The 14,080-nt window shown below is 46.1% G+C and overlaps 1 protein-coding gene across 3 annotated transcripts in view; it reads left to right on the top strand.

Moving 5' to 3' along the window:
• LOC126517914 (arrestin domain-containing protein 3-like) overlaps nucleotides 1–14,080 on the top strand; it is a 276,278-nt gene that overhangs the window by 157,765 nt on the left and 104,433 nt on the right. For all 3 annotated transcript variants that reach the window (XM_050167745.3, XM_055064358.2, XM_050167744.3), the window contains exon 2: nucleotides 13,022–13,143. In XM_050167745.3, coding sequence (XP_050023702.2) covers nucleotides 13,032–13,143 — 112 coding nt within the window. In that variant the 5' untranslated portion in view covers nucleotides 13,022–13,031. The remainder of the gene's footprint in view (nucleotides 1–13,021; nucleotides 13,144–14,080) is intronic.

Here is a 14,080-nt window from a genome sequence, read left to right as displayed (position 1 = left end):
AGCGGAGCCAAATCACAGGCCATTAAAAAGTACAGCCTTCCGCTGGTCGCCTTTGACGCTGCCATTTTGGGAAACCCTTTTGTCTCGCGCTCTCCCAAACAAACGAGAACCACGAGAGCAGCACGCAAGGCTCCCTACATACGCACGCAAGAATCGGATGCGTGCGTACGCAGCGGCCGCGTACGCATCACGTACCGTTCGTGTTGCGTTCTGCACATGTGCACTTTGCAGAACGTAGCGATCTTACGTACGCAACGCAGTTGCGTACGCTACGTACGCAATACTAAAACTGTCTATTATCGCTCCGCGAAGAAAGCAGATGACAAAAAGTAGAGGGTTATGTGCACTGATAGAATAGCGAAAGCCTCTACTGCTTTCTTTTTTTTTTTTGTCAACCTGAACCTGGCAATTGCCGCTCTTTAGATCTGTAGATGAGAAGTATATCGGACATTGCAGAGACGACACGAGAAAGCGGGTAGACGTCCTTTCTCGTGATCTTGTTGAGTCAGTGGTATACAAGCGACGGTAGTCGACACGAAATCTCAGGATGTTGTCTCTTTTTTTTTCAGTAGCACGACAGGGGAAACCCACGGGCTTTGAGAGGGTTCCATGATGTCGTGGTGCAGCATTTCTTATACCTGTTTCCGTATTGCTTTGCGTTCTTTCATCGACACATAGTACGGCGACTGGTGAATTGGCCGTGCAGTTTCCTCTGTTATGACTCGTTGTTTTGTAAGCGTCCATCTCGCGAATCTTCAATGATCTAGCGAAGCAGTCTTCGTAGATATGAAACAGGTTTCGAAGCTTTTCTTGTCTCGCACGTGGCAGCGTAGGGTTTACATGCCTAGAAATGCCTGGTGCTCGAGGTGTGAATTTGTTCTCCAGCGTGAGGATATGGACGACCGCACGCCAAGTTTCATCCTAGACGCCAGCGCTCGTTTCTCCCCTGGCGGAACGATTTCATCTCCAACGGGTGTAGGTTTCCACCGCCGCTTCCCTTAGCGGTCGCGCCCGCGTTCAGTTCGCGCTCCGCGCGAAACGTCTCTTGTTTGCAACGGCGCCTCTTCGGATGACCAGAAATTATTATTGTGTTGTTAACTGTCACGACAGCAATGTAAACACCAAAGGGTTGATGCCACCAGTTCAAATCTGCCGATTCACAAGAAAATGGTACAAAAAAAGCAGACGACAGACATGGATTACTGCGGTGTGCCGAGCGAAGTAAACAACTGGCAAACGAAGCGAGCTCGTTCATTGATCACTCCTGAGTGCACGCCGGTTTTTATATGTAACCCACATGAATTTAATAATTACTCGGTACATAATCCTTTTATTCATATAAAAACTTTAAGTTGTTCAACGAGCGCTTGTCCTGTCTTCTTTCTCGTGTTTCGTTTATGTGTGCGCTGCCCAAGAATGGAAACCACTTCTGTTGTATGCGCTAGCAGTCGCTGAAGTTCACGCGTGCCGAGAAATTGAATATGTGCACGATGCATTGAACATGACCGGAGTTCATTCTCTCTTCACCACTGCACCGATCGATCGAGTTACTGGACGATACACGCCCGCGTCTTGGTCGCGCCAGCATTGCTGAAGCAGGAATGATTACAAATACTTTCAACGTCTGTCTCTTGAGCACTGTTAAAAAATGGCCAAGCTGTCTACATTGCTGCCTCTATTCCATATTGTAGGGGACGTACTAATCAAAGTTGTGTGCACATGTCGTACGTACTTGTGCTATGCAGCGACATATCTTGTTTATTTCCGCACAGTGTCGATGGAAATCCGTTGTCGCCATCAGAGACAACAAGGATTTGTAACAAACATATTGTGAGAAACTGCAAAAATGACTTTAGCTCGTATATGCCGCATCGTATATGCTGACGATTTTTCCGGCGGCACATACGATGTCTTTTCCAATTACCTGCTCAGCGTCACTTACATGGTTAAGCAAACAAGAGACGTTGCCGTTTCGCCGCATTGCAGCCATAAAAATAATCGTCAAGCGTACCGTTCTTCTTAAAGGCAAATAGAAGCGTGCACAGTCTGTTTCACACTTAGGGGAAAACTCGGAACGTATTGCATCGCGATGCGGCAAGCAATGGAGTCGTGCGGCGGCAGCAGCTCGAGCAGGCGCAGACGCTCGAGGGGCGGAGTCGTGATATGCGTCGTCTGCTACGGCGGCGCGCGCGGGCCGCATTGTCGGGAAGCGTGCTGTCAGGGGCAGTGCACCGATTTCATCGGTACTGCGGGAGCTGAGCTGACATTCTTTACTAAACGTTGTGCATCGCCAAACTCTGAGCCTTCATTGGCGATAATGGAGTTCCACAAACTTCTTTTGACAGCATGCTTAGTTTGAAAGGCCGGGGTACTGAGCGCGTGGACGTATATTAACGCGATAGCGTTAAGGAGCTCGTGCCGCAGAAAAGCTGGTGTCGTCGGCGTCATCGGCGTTGGCCGTGAGCGATAAATCCCAGAAGGCACTTCATACATAAAAAACATCTTGCAAGATGGGCTGGTGGGAATCGAACCAGGGTCTCCGGAGGGTGAGACGGAAATACTACCACTCAGCCACGAGCTCGTTCCTTCAGAACGGGACAAAATCGCCTCTAGTGAATGCGGTGTTGCCTTAGAAACGAGCCGTAGAAAGGTATACTGCAGTGTATATCGGTAATGATGACCATGTGACTTACAGAAGTCACAGTTTCATGAGTAGCGAAGTACGTTTCCGCTAAACACAAAAGGCCCCCTCCTCGCAATGTACGGCGCTGCCCCGACCACTCGCCCCATCACCGCCACTCGCCCACTCACCCCATGACAGCGTCCGCCTTCATGGCGCGTCGGGGCCCGGCGATCTGTGCCGATCGCGACGTTTGGCTGGCGTAGCGCGTTTGAGTAGGCGGTGCGAACGGGGTGCGATAACGCTATCGCGTTCCACTCTTGAAGGCGAAGCTTAAGCCTCCTCCAATTTTTTTCTTCACTGTGTGTGCTACCGTGATGAGCAGCGACAAAACGCAACAAGATGTGCGCGCAACGTGCTCAGTCTTTGTTTGACTCGAAAGGAAAACAAAGCACACAACAATGATAACTATAGGGGTCGAACACGATGAAACAAACGGATACGATTAAAGGAATGTTTTAGGTTAAGACAATCAGCTGGAAGTGATTTTTCTCGACAATCATTCACTACACCAGACAGACCCTGCCCGCCGGCGAGGAATTGGACACGTCGTGATCGGAACTTCAGTTAGTATCTCGTCATGTCCCCAGCGGCAGCGATGACAGCGCTCATCCTGGAAGGCAGTGAAATGTAGAATGACTTGATCAGGGATGTGTTCATTCGCAGCTGCAGAGTGAAACTCGGCAGAACAACGTGCGTATTGTACTGTGTTCTACTTTAGTCTTTAGATTTGTCCTGTTGCTCTTCCTTTCCTCTTTCCTCCCCTCCTTCCTATCAAGCTTCCGTTTCTGTGTTGCTGTCACCTCCCTTCACAAGAGTAGGCAGGCGTTGTGCCCCTTCCGGTGGCAGTTGCCAGCCTGCTCCTCGCTTTCCCTTTCCTGTTAACTGTATATATGTGTTTAAAACAAATAATAATAATAAATTCGCAGCACGTCTTAGTCGCTGACGATGATGGATCGAAGCCTATCCTCGGGCGACTGATAGAGGGGATGGTGCGGCAGCGATACTTTCAACGAACCCCACACATCTTAAATTATGTTGGCGCCCGGGGATTGAGGCGGCCACTCCAAGAGAGTGACTGCGCGCTCTTCCAGCAATTCTTGCACAACACGAGCAGTGCGTATCGGCGACCTATCGCGTTAGAATATATAGTCGCCTTCGAGAAACGGGCCGTCAAGAATGTATGGAATCAGTACGTCGTGTATGACTGCCCTGCACCTTTCAGCGATGAACTTACCTTCGAGGCGTATCAGTGGGCGTCGCACAACGCTTAGTAAAGAATACCGGCTCATATCACGCAATAACGATGAGATCGGCGCCTTGAAACTGACAGTAGAACGTTTCCCGACAATGCGGGAAGCGCGCGCCGCCGTAGCAGATGACGCCATTCAAGATCCCGCCCCTCGAGCACCTGCGCGAGCTGCTGCCGCCGACTGACTCAAGCGCTCGCCGCATCGCGATGTAATGCGCTCCAAATTTTCCCCTAAATGTGAAACAGACTGTGAATCGCCCTTCGAAGGAAATGTCCACGCGCACACACGTAGGCACACACCGCACGCGGTACGAAACGTGCCCAAACATGCGAAGTGCAGGAGGCAATCAAGGCGGTGCTAACGAGAAGTGGGAGAGGTGTACCACCCGCTAATAGAATTTTGCTTCGCATGCGGCGCTCTCAACGCCGGCGCAGCAGCGCCGCTCTCGGTGCCGTTCTTGTCCATTGCGAATGTCGGAGATGGTCTCGAAGCGCGCTACGTAGTGGTACTCTTGAGAAGTCGATACTCCGAGCAGACATTCGTGATCAGTATGCTGGCTGTTCATCTGACGAGGTGAACAATTTCTCTTGCTACAGACAACTCCTGCTCAAACAGCAAACTTTGATTGGCGGTGACATTTCACCAGCACAGCTGCAGTTCTTGGGGTCCACCCCGATCAGAGTACACGAGCGTGGTGTTAACGTAACGTGCTCATGGAGAATTGCGAGTGAAGCACATAATACACGGCTTAGATCTTGCGTGATGGCGTTGTCCATTTTGGCAGCAGAGATGGCACATACTGGACACGCTGACGTTCTACTTGTCTCACAGGTTTTCATATTTTCAGCCATTGTCAATCTTTTTCTTTCTTCTTTTTGTTGCCTCTGCTGCCAAAAGTGTACATCCTTGAATTGTGCAGCATGAATTGTGCCTGAATACAGGAAGTGAGATGAGAGTTTGATGCGAGAGTTTCAAAAAGAAATCATGGACCTAAAGAACCACTTAGACTTCATATAATTGTTATGAAGCTCTCAAGAAATAACGTGCAGACATCGGAAAATAAACTACTAAAAACGAATAAATAAACCATCTTGCAAGAAATTGAGTATCTCAGAAAGACAGCGCAGCAAAACGCGGCACGCATCACGGCACAAGATCTGTATTCTCGAAACAAAAACATCGAGAAAAGGCATTCCACACGCAGCCAATGAAAATCTTGAACAGGTCATTAGTAAAATATGGGATGCGCTGGGAGAGGCCATTACTGAACATGACATTGAAGCCTGTCATCGTGTCCCGGCCCGAAGCTCAACTGCTCGTTCGAATGTGCCGGCAACCAAGCTTGTTCTGTAGACGCAAACATTGTTATATCTTTCAACCGCCGGGTGAAACTTGATGCCGTAATTAACGAGGCGAAACGAACTCGAAATAATTCTGAAGAGCTCGGATTTGCCGCAAAGCAGCCGGTTTACGTAAATGAGCACTTATGCCTGCAGCTGAAGAAGCTGCTTGCCATGGCGATTGCAAGGAAACGGGAACTAGACTGGCACTTCGCATGGAGCACGGATGGCAAAGTGTACATTCGAGAACAGACACTTTTCGTGCCAAATAACCAGCGAAACAGATTTGGACAAGATGCGCGAAGCTAGCTTCGCCATAAGTTATTTTCGTTTACTGTAATTCTTTTTTTGACATGACATCCCCAAAAATTAACGTGTATCAAAACGATCGTGGACACTTGACATTTTTGCACTGCTATACGTGATCGGCTCGAAACAAGTAGGACGAGCTCACTACATTTCTTGGCAAATTTTCCTTCCAGTTTGGCGATTACGGAGACATGGTACACATGTGAAGATGAAGTGCTGAAATTACCAGGATACAATAATTTCCACATGAATAGATATTCCCGACGAGGTGGTTGTGTATTGCAACTGATGTCAGAAAAACTTTCTTGTAGTTTTCGCACTGATTTTACAATAATTACACCAGATTATGAAGCTTTAGTGCTAATCCAAGATAAGCTTGCTTACGTTGTTCCTCACCGCCCGCCTGATGGGTGTGTTGAAAAGTTTTACGACTTAGAAAAACTTCACTTTTCTAGTTACAAATGGGTTCTGTGTCTTAATAGGCGAAGACACACAACATAAAATATCGACGTGTTACAAAGGAATGCAACGTCGCGTTCGTTCCAGATATTGCTTGATTTTTTTGTGTACAGTTACCCTAAATGAACCGACCCGTGTTACCATTGACTCTGAAAGCTTTCTCGACAGATTTATTAGAATTAGAAAAAGTGTCTGCATGAAATCAGGTTTCATTATATCGGATATGAGCGATCACTTTCCAATATATACGATTTACAGGAAAAATGAGGTTTCTGGATGCCTTAAAGCATGTCGCCTTGAGTCCTACCACATACAGCAAATCAATATAAATACCGTGGAGAATTTAGACATCAAATTGCAAGGTTTACATTGTATCGCTGCACAAATGCTCACAGGGCTTATGACACCTTGATTCATCTTTTAAAAAACGCTTATCACATTTCCTTTAGGCTAAGCACTGCGAGAATTTCAAAGAAAATCCGAAAGCCATGGTTAACAAAGGAATGCCATCAGATCATTCGTAAAACAACGGCTTTATATTTGAGGATTATCAAAAATAGAGACAGCAATCATTAGGCTGAATTCAAGAAGTTTAGGGACTCTTAAGACAACACTTTACGTAATAAAAAACGCTAATCTTTTGAATGTATTTGAAAGAGCAAGCAGTCGTAGCGATGTTCTATGGCAGGAAATTAATCGTTTACTGCATTCCGGCCCTAGCCAGACCAAGGGATTAGAGCTCGTAATGCCTAACAAAATACTGAAGGGTGAAGACCTCGCAAATAGCTTTAACAAATATTCCAGTACTCTTGTCTCAAGGAGCGCATCAGCTGCGCATGACCTAAGCATTCTATATTGCAATTCATGGGCACACCAAATGCGAAATCTGCGTTTCTTGAGCCAACAAGTCACGAGAAAGTGTATTCTAGTTTTATGGCTCTTGATAACAGCAAAACGTGTGATACTGAGGACCTGAAAATTAGGCGAATCACATACGTACTTTAACCTTTTAGTACCAGCCCTTACCTTTCTATTTAACGTGTGTCTGTGCACAGGAGTTTTTCCTGAGGAAATGCAATACGCTGAAGGTAGCGCGTTGCACAAATGAGGAAATAAGAATGATTTTTCCATCTACTGGCCCATCGCGATATTGCCCTTTTTTTTTTCAAAAGGGCTGCAACAGTTATCAGTCAGCGGATCCTATCTTTCTGTGAGAAGCATTCTCTACTCGCTGCTGAACAATTTGGTTTTCGACAAGGCTTATCAACTGAACACGCCTTATGAGCACAAAAATATATAATGCTAAATGGATTTTGAAGAAAGAATGCTGACATTGGGTATACATATTTTTCAATGGCGTTTGATAGAATACGTCATGCAACTCTGTTTACTAAACTTGAGCACTACGGTTTCCGTGGTGTTGCCCTAAGGCTAATAAAATCTTACCTAGAACTCAGAAAACAGTGTGTGATCGTGAGAGACAAAAGCTCCTCTATATTAGAAACGTGTACTGGCGTTCCACAGGGCAGTGTGTTAGGCGCCGTGTTATTGTACGTAAATGTCTACATAAACGATATAGTATGAGTTAGTCAGAGTGCGCAATTTTCAGTTTACACCGATGATAGAAGCTTGTTCTTTCAATCCGATGATATATCTCATCTCGAAGTACTAGCTGAAGACACGCTAGAAAAGTTACTGTATTGAAGTAGGGCGAATTCTCTGGTTATTAATGCTGAAAAAACGAAGGCTGTACTATTGAAACCAACTCGCAAAAAATTCATCATAGCTTAGACTTATACCTCGGTGACCAGAATATTGCGATAGCGAAATATATTGAAATATTGGGGATTACGCTCAGTGAAGATTTAAGCTGGGATTCCCGTGTACGTACATGATGTTTCCAAGAAAGTTGCCAAGGCATGTGGTGTACTTTCAAGAATTGCGAGTTATGGTCTCACCTAAAATCGAATTACCCATGTATAATGCCTTTTTTCAATCACATTTGAATAATTTTAGCCTTCACCGGGGAAGCACCAGGCAAAATACCAAATTAAAGTTGCTCATGCTACAAAATAAGTCAATCCGACATATTGCAGCTGTGCCACACGATCCTCATACATTTAGCTTATTCAAAACGAGCTTCCAATGGAACATCTATACAATTCTGACCTGTTCGTTAAATACAAGCTTGGTCTGAAAAATAAAAGCAACTAATTTCTCACACCGGGCCAACTAAGAAAATAACCGAAAATAACATAACATCAGGCAAAGAGGCACATGGTAAATACCTTTTTCATGAACAGGCTGCAATTTAAGAAATCAGTGGTACATTATGGCAAATTTTTAAAATTCCTTAAACAGCAAGGGTATTACCGCTGATACAAGAACAGGGAAACAATTTAATTAGGGATGCCATGTAGCACCGTTGCATGCACTCAATCATTACAGCGAAGTTTTTTGTGTTTATATATATATATATATATATATATATATATAATATAATATATTTTCTTCCAATATGGTGGCATAGTTTTATACGTGCTTGCGTTTTTCTTTTACTGTTTATTGATTACGCTGTTTACTGATTTTTCTTTTTATGTACGTGTACTTTATTTCTCTGTTTGCAGACAAACCGCTCTAAAATATCAGGGCCAACAATGCCGTCAAGCTGCTATTTCCGTAGCTTTTAATTCTTCTCCTTGCATATTTTTCACTCTCATTTTATTGCTGCTCTCTTGCGTAAGCATTATCATTGTATATGAATAGTGGAACATTATATTTTAACGTGCCATTGTCTGAAAAAGAGTGCCCAATAAACGGAAAACTGAAATAGTTATCGTCTTAGAATAAAGATTAATGACTGTGTTCGACGAAAAGAAGTCAATGCTGAGGATTATGTCCCGGGAGCATTGGGATAGAAAGATGAAAACGGTAGAGTATATGTGTTGTTGCACTGCCACAGGAGACGTACATTGTCCCTTTGGTGTCACTACGTGACCGCTTGCTGTTCGTATCTGCGGGCCGTCCGATGCAGTGACGACTTTATTTCAGCAGCGAACACTCCCCTCACGAGGGAGAAATAAGCTACAATGTCAATCAATGCAAATACATTCTTCCGGTGGGTAATCGTCTCTGCCAGGTCCGTGTATATTGTGCTGGCAACGTAGGTACGTCGTGGTTTTATGACGTGACTCTGTCAGAAATACCTGCTGAGGCATAGCTCGGTCTCTTCTGTTGCATCCAGATTGTGCTGTCGCGCCGTTCGCACATTTTGTGCGCTTGCTGCAGACAGATTCACCCACCAAGGACGTCGGGGCGGTCTTCAGCAGTGCGGCGTGCAGCAACCGCAACTCCATCAGTTGCTGTCTTCACTTTCCTAATCGGGATTCGGGGACATTCACCGTGAAGCTCCTACGTGTACAGGACGGGGCGAGGCAGAACCCACAGATTCCGAGGTTACCATAGTAGCAGCCGCGGTATACGTGGTCCGGTTCGCCGCAGTGAAAACAGAGGGCGCCGGTCGGGGTCTTCGTGACGTCGGATTTTCGCGAGGCTACCCTTCAGTTGCAGGCGGTCAGTCATTTGTCCGTGAGTTGGTCTGATTGGACGCACTTGGTTCTTCGCAGCGGAGGCGTACGACATAACCTGCGGCACCCGAGATGCGAATTCAGGTTCCCGGTTCAGATGGTCTGCTCGCCCCGCCACCAGCGCCTGTTCAACTTCTGGTCTGATAACGTCTCTTATTGCAGAAACCTGAGGACAAGAACTGTCTGAATCTACTCGACCATAACGATGCATTTCTTCCATGAAGATGGAAGCTCTTCCATTAGTATGTCGGAGTGGTGTTTGAAGTAGTGATTGAGCTCTTTCCTTGAGGTCGACATTTGTAAACGTCCGGAGGAGGCCGCACTTGAAGTTTTCCTAAGTCCTCAGCTGGGATTTCGGTTTACGAACCAAGTACGTGCCGAATCCTCCAGCGCAAAGTAAACGTGCCGCAACTTCGCGTCGTCGTCGCACTTGTCTCAGTGGTTTCGCCTTTGAATCGTTCGAGCCTCCACGGAAGGTTGGCGACTCACGTGGTTGTCTCAGTACGATGGCTGTGGGTGTCGGTGGTTCACTCATCTTGACTGTCATGAGGGCCTTTGTAGGGCGCGTTTGCTCTGAGAGGGGGCCGTGCTCGGGGGGTGGGGTGTAGTCCAAGCTGCCGGTGGCTTCTTCCCCGGTCGTCTTCTAGTCGATGCGGTCTATGACCGTCCGCAGGAGCACGGGACATACCCAGCACTTCAACGCGATGTCACGAATCGCGTCCACCGCGGTTAAACACCAAGGCAAGCGTACGACCAGACGTTTTTTGAGGCGAACCTGGGCCTCGAATAACCAAAATGACTAGTGGGGCTGCAGCAACATGCAAGCACTGGCGGCGGTCGCCGAACAGAGCACATCAATTAGGTGTCGCCAGTACTTCGAGACTGCCAGGAGCATGCGCAGAACTATCTTGAAATATCACCCTGTTTGATACGATGAGCCCATCCAACCTGCGAAGCTGGTATCGAGGTAGGTTTGCGCGAGTTCAAACGGGATAACACTGCTCACTTGAGGGTCACAGCTGCAAAGCCCGAAATCTACGTGCCACTAAAGTATACACATACACATGCACGCTCTTCTAAACTCCACCACTCCCTCTCTATTTCTACCACGTGACCAGCTTCCCACATTTTACGCACACACTTTTTCCATGTTGCCACTTCCACTGCTAACGAACCAAAAAAGTAAATTTCGGTTATTCAGGTGCCCCGCGGCTGGCCTCTGGCTCTGCTAACGAGTATCAAGCTTGCGTTATGCTTTGCAGCACGCTGGCAAAGCGAGCCTGTTTAGCCGCGTCTGCTCCGGGTTGCCTACTTTGCGCGGTGGTACACAACGGCGCATCGCGAAAGAAGCCTCCGTCACTCAGCCCGCATGGCGAGATGAGTGACATGCACGTCGAGTTGCTGTCCTTTGATGCACCGGTACAAACGGAAACAACTGGTGGCTTCCGGCACATTTTAAGGCGAAAGCCATTCGAGGCTCATGGTGAAGTTTGTGTCAGCAGACCTGACCACCGGAGTGTCCGCCGAAGCGCCATCACGCCATATGAGGACAGATTAAAGAATGAAAAATGATTGATAGTGACAGTTAGTCAATGATAACGTTATAATAGATATTGGAGAATGACTCCGAAACGACCAATATGTCTAACGATGGCTTGTAATGACCACAATTGAATAGAAAGATGTAGTAATGACTAGTAATGACTACAGTGACTACTAATGGCTTGTTACGACTACTAAATCACGAATATGTCTAAGGACGAATGCTAATGACTACAATTGACTAGAACAGACTAAAAATGCTTAGTAATGACTAATAATGACTAAAATGGCTTGTAATGACTACTGATGACTAGCATATGACCAAGATGTCTAAAGACGGCTTGTAATGACCACAATTCATTACAGATGACTAAAATTGGTTAGCAGTGAGCAGTAACGACTAATAATGACTGAAATTATTTGTAATGACTAGTAATGGCTACGAGATGACCAATATATCTGACGACAACTTGTAACGACTATAATTCAATAGAAATGACTAATGGCTTAGTAATGGCCAGTAATGACTAATAATGACTGAAATGACTTGTAATGACTACTAATGACAATGATATGAGCAACGAGAAAGATGAAATGGGTGAAGAGAAGAAGGAAAAACAAAGGCAAAGAATAGAAAGAGGAAAAGAAAGAAGAGAAAGAGAGTAGGCAAAGTGAAAGAGGCTAAGGATAAGAGGAGGAACAGTAGGCTTTCGCCGTTCAACTCTTAAGAGAGATCTTAAAAGACTCTAATTTTTTGAAAACTCATCCGAACGGGCGAAGTTCCCTTAAAGAGCCCCTCACCAGGCCCCATAGCAAATTTGGGTTATACGCTGGAAGTTGTTGCGTGTCCTCTAGGGAGCGTTCTGCCGAAAAAAGTTTTCAAATAGGCTCATTCATAGCCGAGATCGAAATATTTCAGTGCCACGCACTCATGATTTCAGCAGGCGGGCTCCACTGCATAGCGAGACTCCTCTGAACTCGCCCCGTCTAGGCTTCGCAAGCGAAATTCCTTCCCTGCGTTCTCCCATACCAGACCTTGAGGACCGCGTAACACATACGTCACGGGCCCCGCTTCACTTCTTTTTTTCTCGCTTTTTTTCCCCGGCGCAACGCATTTTCTCTGGCGGCGTTGCGCTCGAGTTGTTGTCTCGTTCGCGTAGCACACGATTTTGCGCGCTGTGCACAAGGAAACTTGACTAGCGGTATAATTCAGTGCTACAACTGAGGCAGAACAAGCGGATCGCAGAGCGTGATCACGCGCTGGAACATGGTAGAAGATGGCATAGTTTCAGTAACTGCGCAGGTGACCGAACGACCGTGGGAACAAGCAGACGAAGCGAAAGTACATCTCTCTTGCTTCGGTGCTAAGTAAGACAAAACAAAAGAAAAAGACGCAGATATTACGTTTATGTGTTTTATTATTTCTCTAAGCTTCAATTCGTCAATTCAAACAACAGATAATTGCACAGATAACAGATGTTGTTTTGAACAATTCTCGAAGTCACGTGTCGCCACGAGCGACGTCACACTGCGGACACGATTACGTGGGCTCAGGAGCCTGACTACGTCATTGTCCCTCTCCGGGCGAATTCGCCGCGAGTGAAGAGGGAAACGACGTTTGGATTGAAATTTCAGGCCTTTCCGCGGTGCGTAGCGATGTAATTGTTTGCAAACACCATCGTTGGCTGCATTGTATGCCCTGCGCTTGTCGGCTCAAAATGGCCAGACCTGGCGGGGTGCCCTTTAAGTTTTCTTTTGATGCTGCTAGTCCAGCTTCGAATTTCATTCATCGATAAATATTCGAAGCATTTGGGAGTTGTACACAATGTTTATTCTGTTTACTGATTTCAGATTGGCAACCATGGACTACATCCGAGAGTTCGACATTCGTCTAGAGAAGGAAATGTATTACGCTGGCGAGACACTCGCGGGCCATATTATTGTCAACACCGTGGAGAACTTCAAATTGAGAGGTAAGCAACGTTTCTCTTGGACCACAGAAACGCGTCGCGGCCCATTGTTTTTGGTTGCGTTGAACTTTCCTTGTTTAGCAGAACGAGCGATCACAGCACAAACGCCACCAGCGAAGAAATATGGACAAGGGTTCTGAATTGGGCCAACTGGTTTACCTTCATTATGGCGAAAAAGCGCTGGCGATGGGAGGAGTGAAAAAAAAACACACAATGCGCTGAATTAGTGTATTTTGTTGTCTATGTTGTAGTATATTGTGTTGAGGTAAAAATACGCGTTGATTTGAATAGGTCTTGCCACGAACATTTTGCAACCTGTTCAAGGAACAGGTTGCGACGGATTGGGCGTGTTGGTACATACGGTATTGGGAAAAGGCGGAAGAGGAAAAAAAAAGAAAGACACGGATAGAGTCGAGACGACAAGGACGAGAGCTGACATCAAACAAATTTTATTGTGAATGATTCGTGAATATACAAATGCTGCCCGAGCATGGGATAATCATGTGCGCATGCGTAAATATGCCAGCTCTTTGTCTGAGAGCTGACACGTCCCTCCCAGAAACTATTAATCTGTTCAGAATCTGCAATTTCCCGTGTCACACGTGCTTTTCTCTTAATAACGAAAGTTTTTTGCAATCTCAAGCGAACCGTCCTCGCAAGTCAGACAGTGACTTGCCAGAAAGATTTCAAAATCTTTTCTCTCATGCGAATTTTAACGTTAATCGCATGCTCCCTTAATCTACCGTTAGCACATGTCCCAGTTTAGCCACTGCATACATTTCCGCACCTGAAAGGAACTTCACAAACTGCACCTTCTGCACATTCAATGAAACACCGCCTGTGCTTGATACTGCATTCACTTTGCTGGGTTGCATCCGGGTTGGTAATTCTACAAAGCTTTGACAGCTTGTTCGGGCTAGAGAGCACGTATTTTATGTTG

The sequence above is a fragment of the Dermacentor andersoni genome, chromosome 11 (genome assembly GCF_023375885.2).
Source record: "Dermacentor andersoni chromosome 11, qqDerAnde1_hic_scaffold, whole genome shotgun sequence".
NCBI lineage: Eukaryota > Metazoa > Arthropoda > Arachnida > Ixodida > Ixodidae > Dermacentor > Dermacentor andersoni.
The sequence above is the reverse complement of the archived record's forward strand: the minus strand, read 5'-3'. Positions and strand labels throughout refer to the sequence as shown.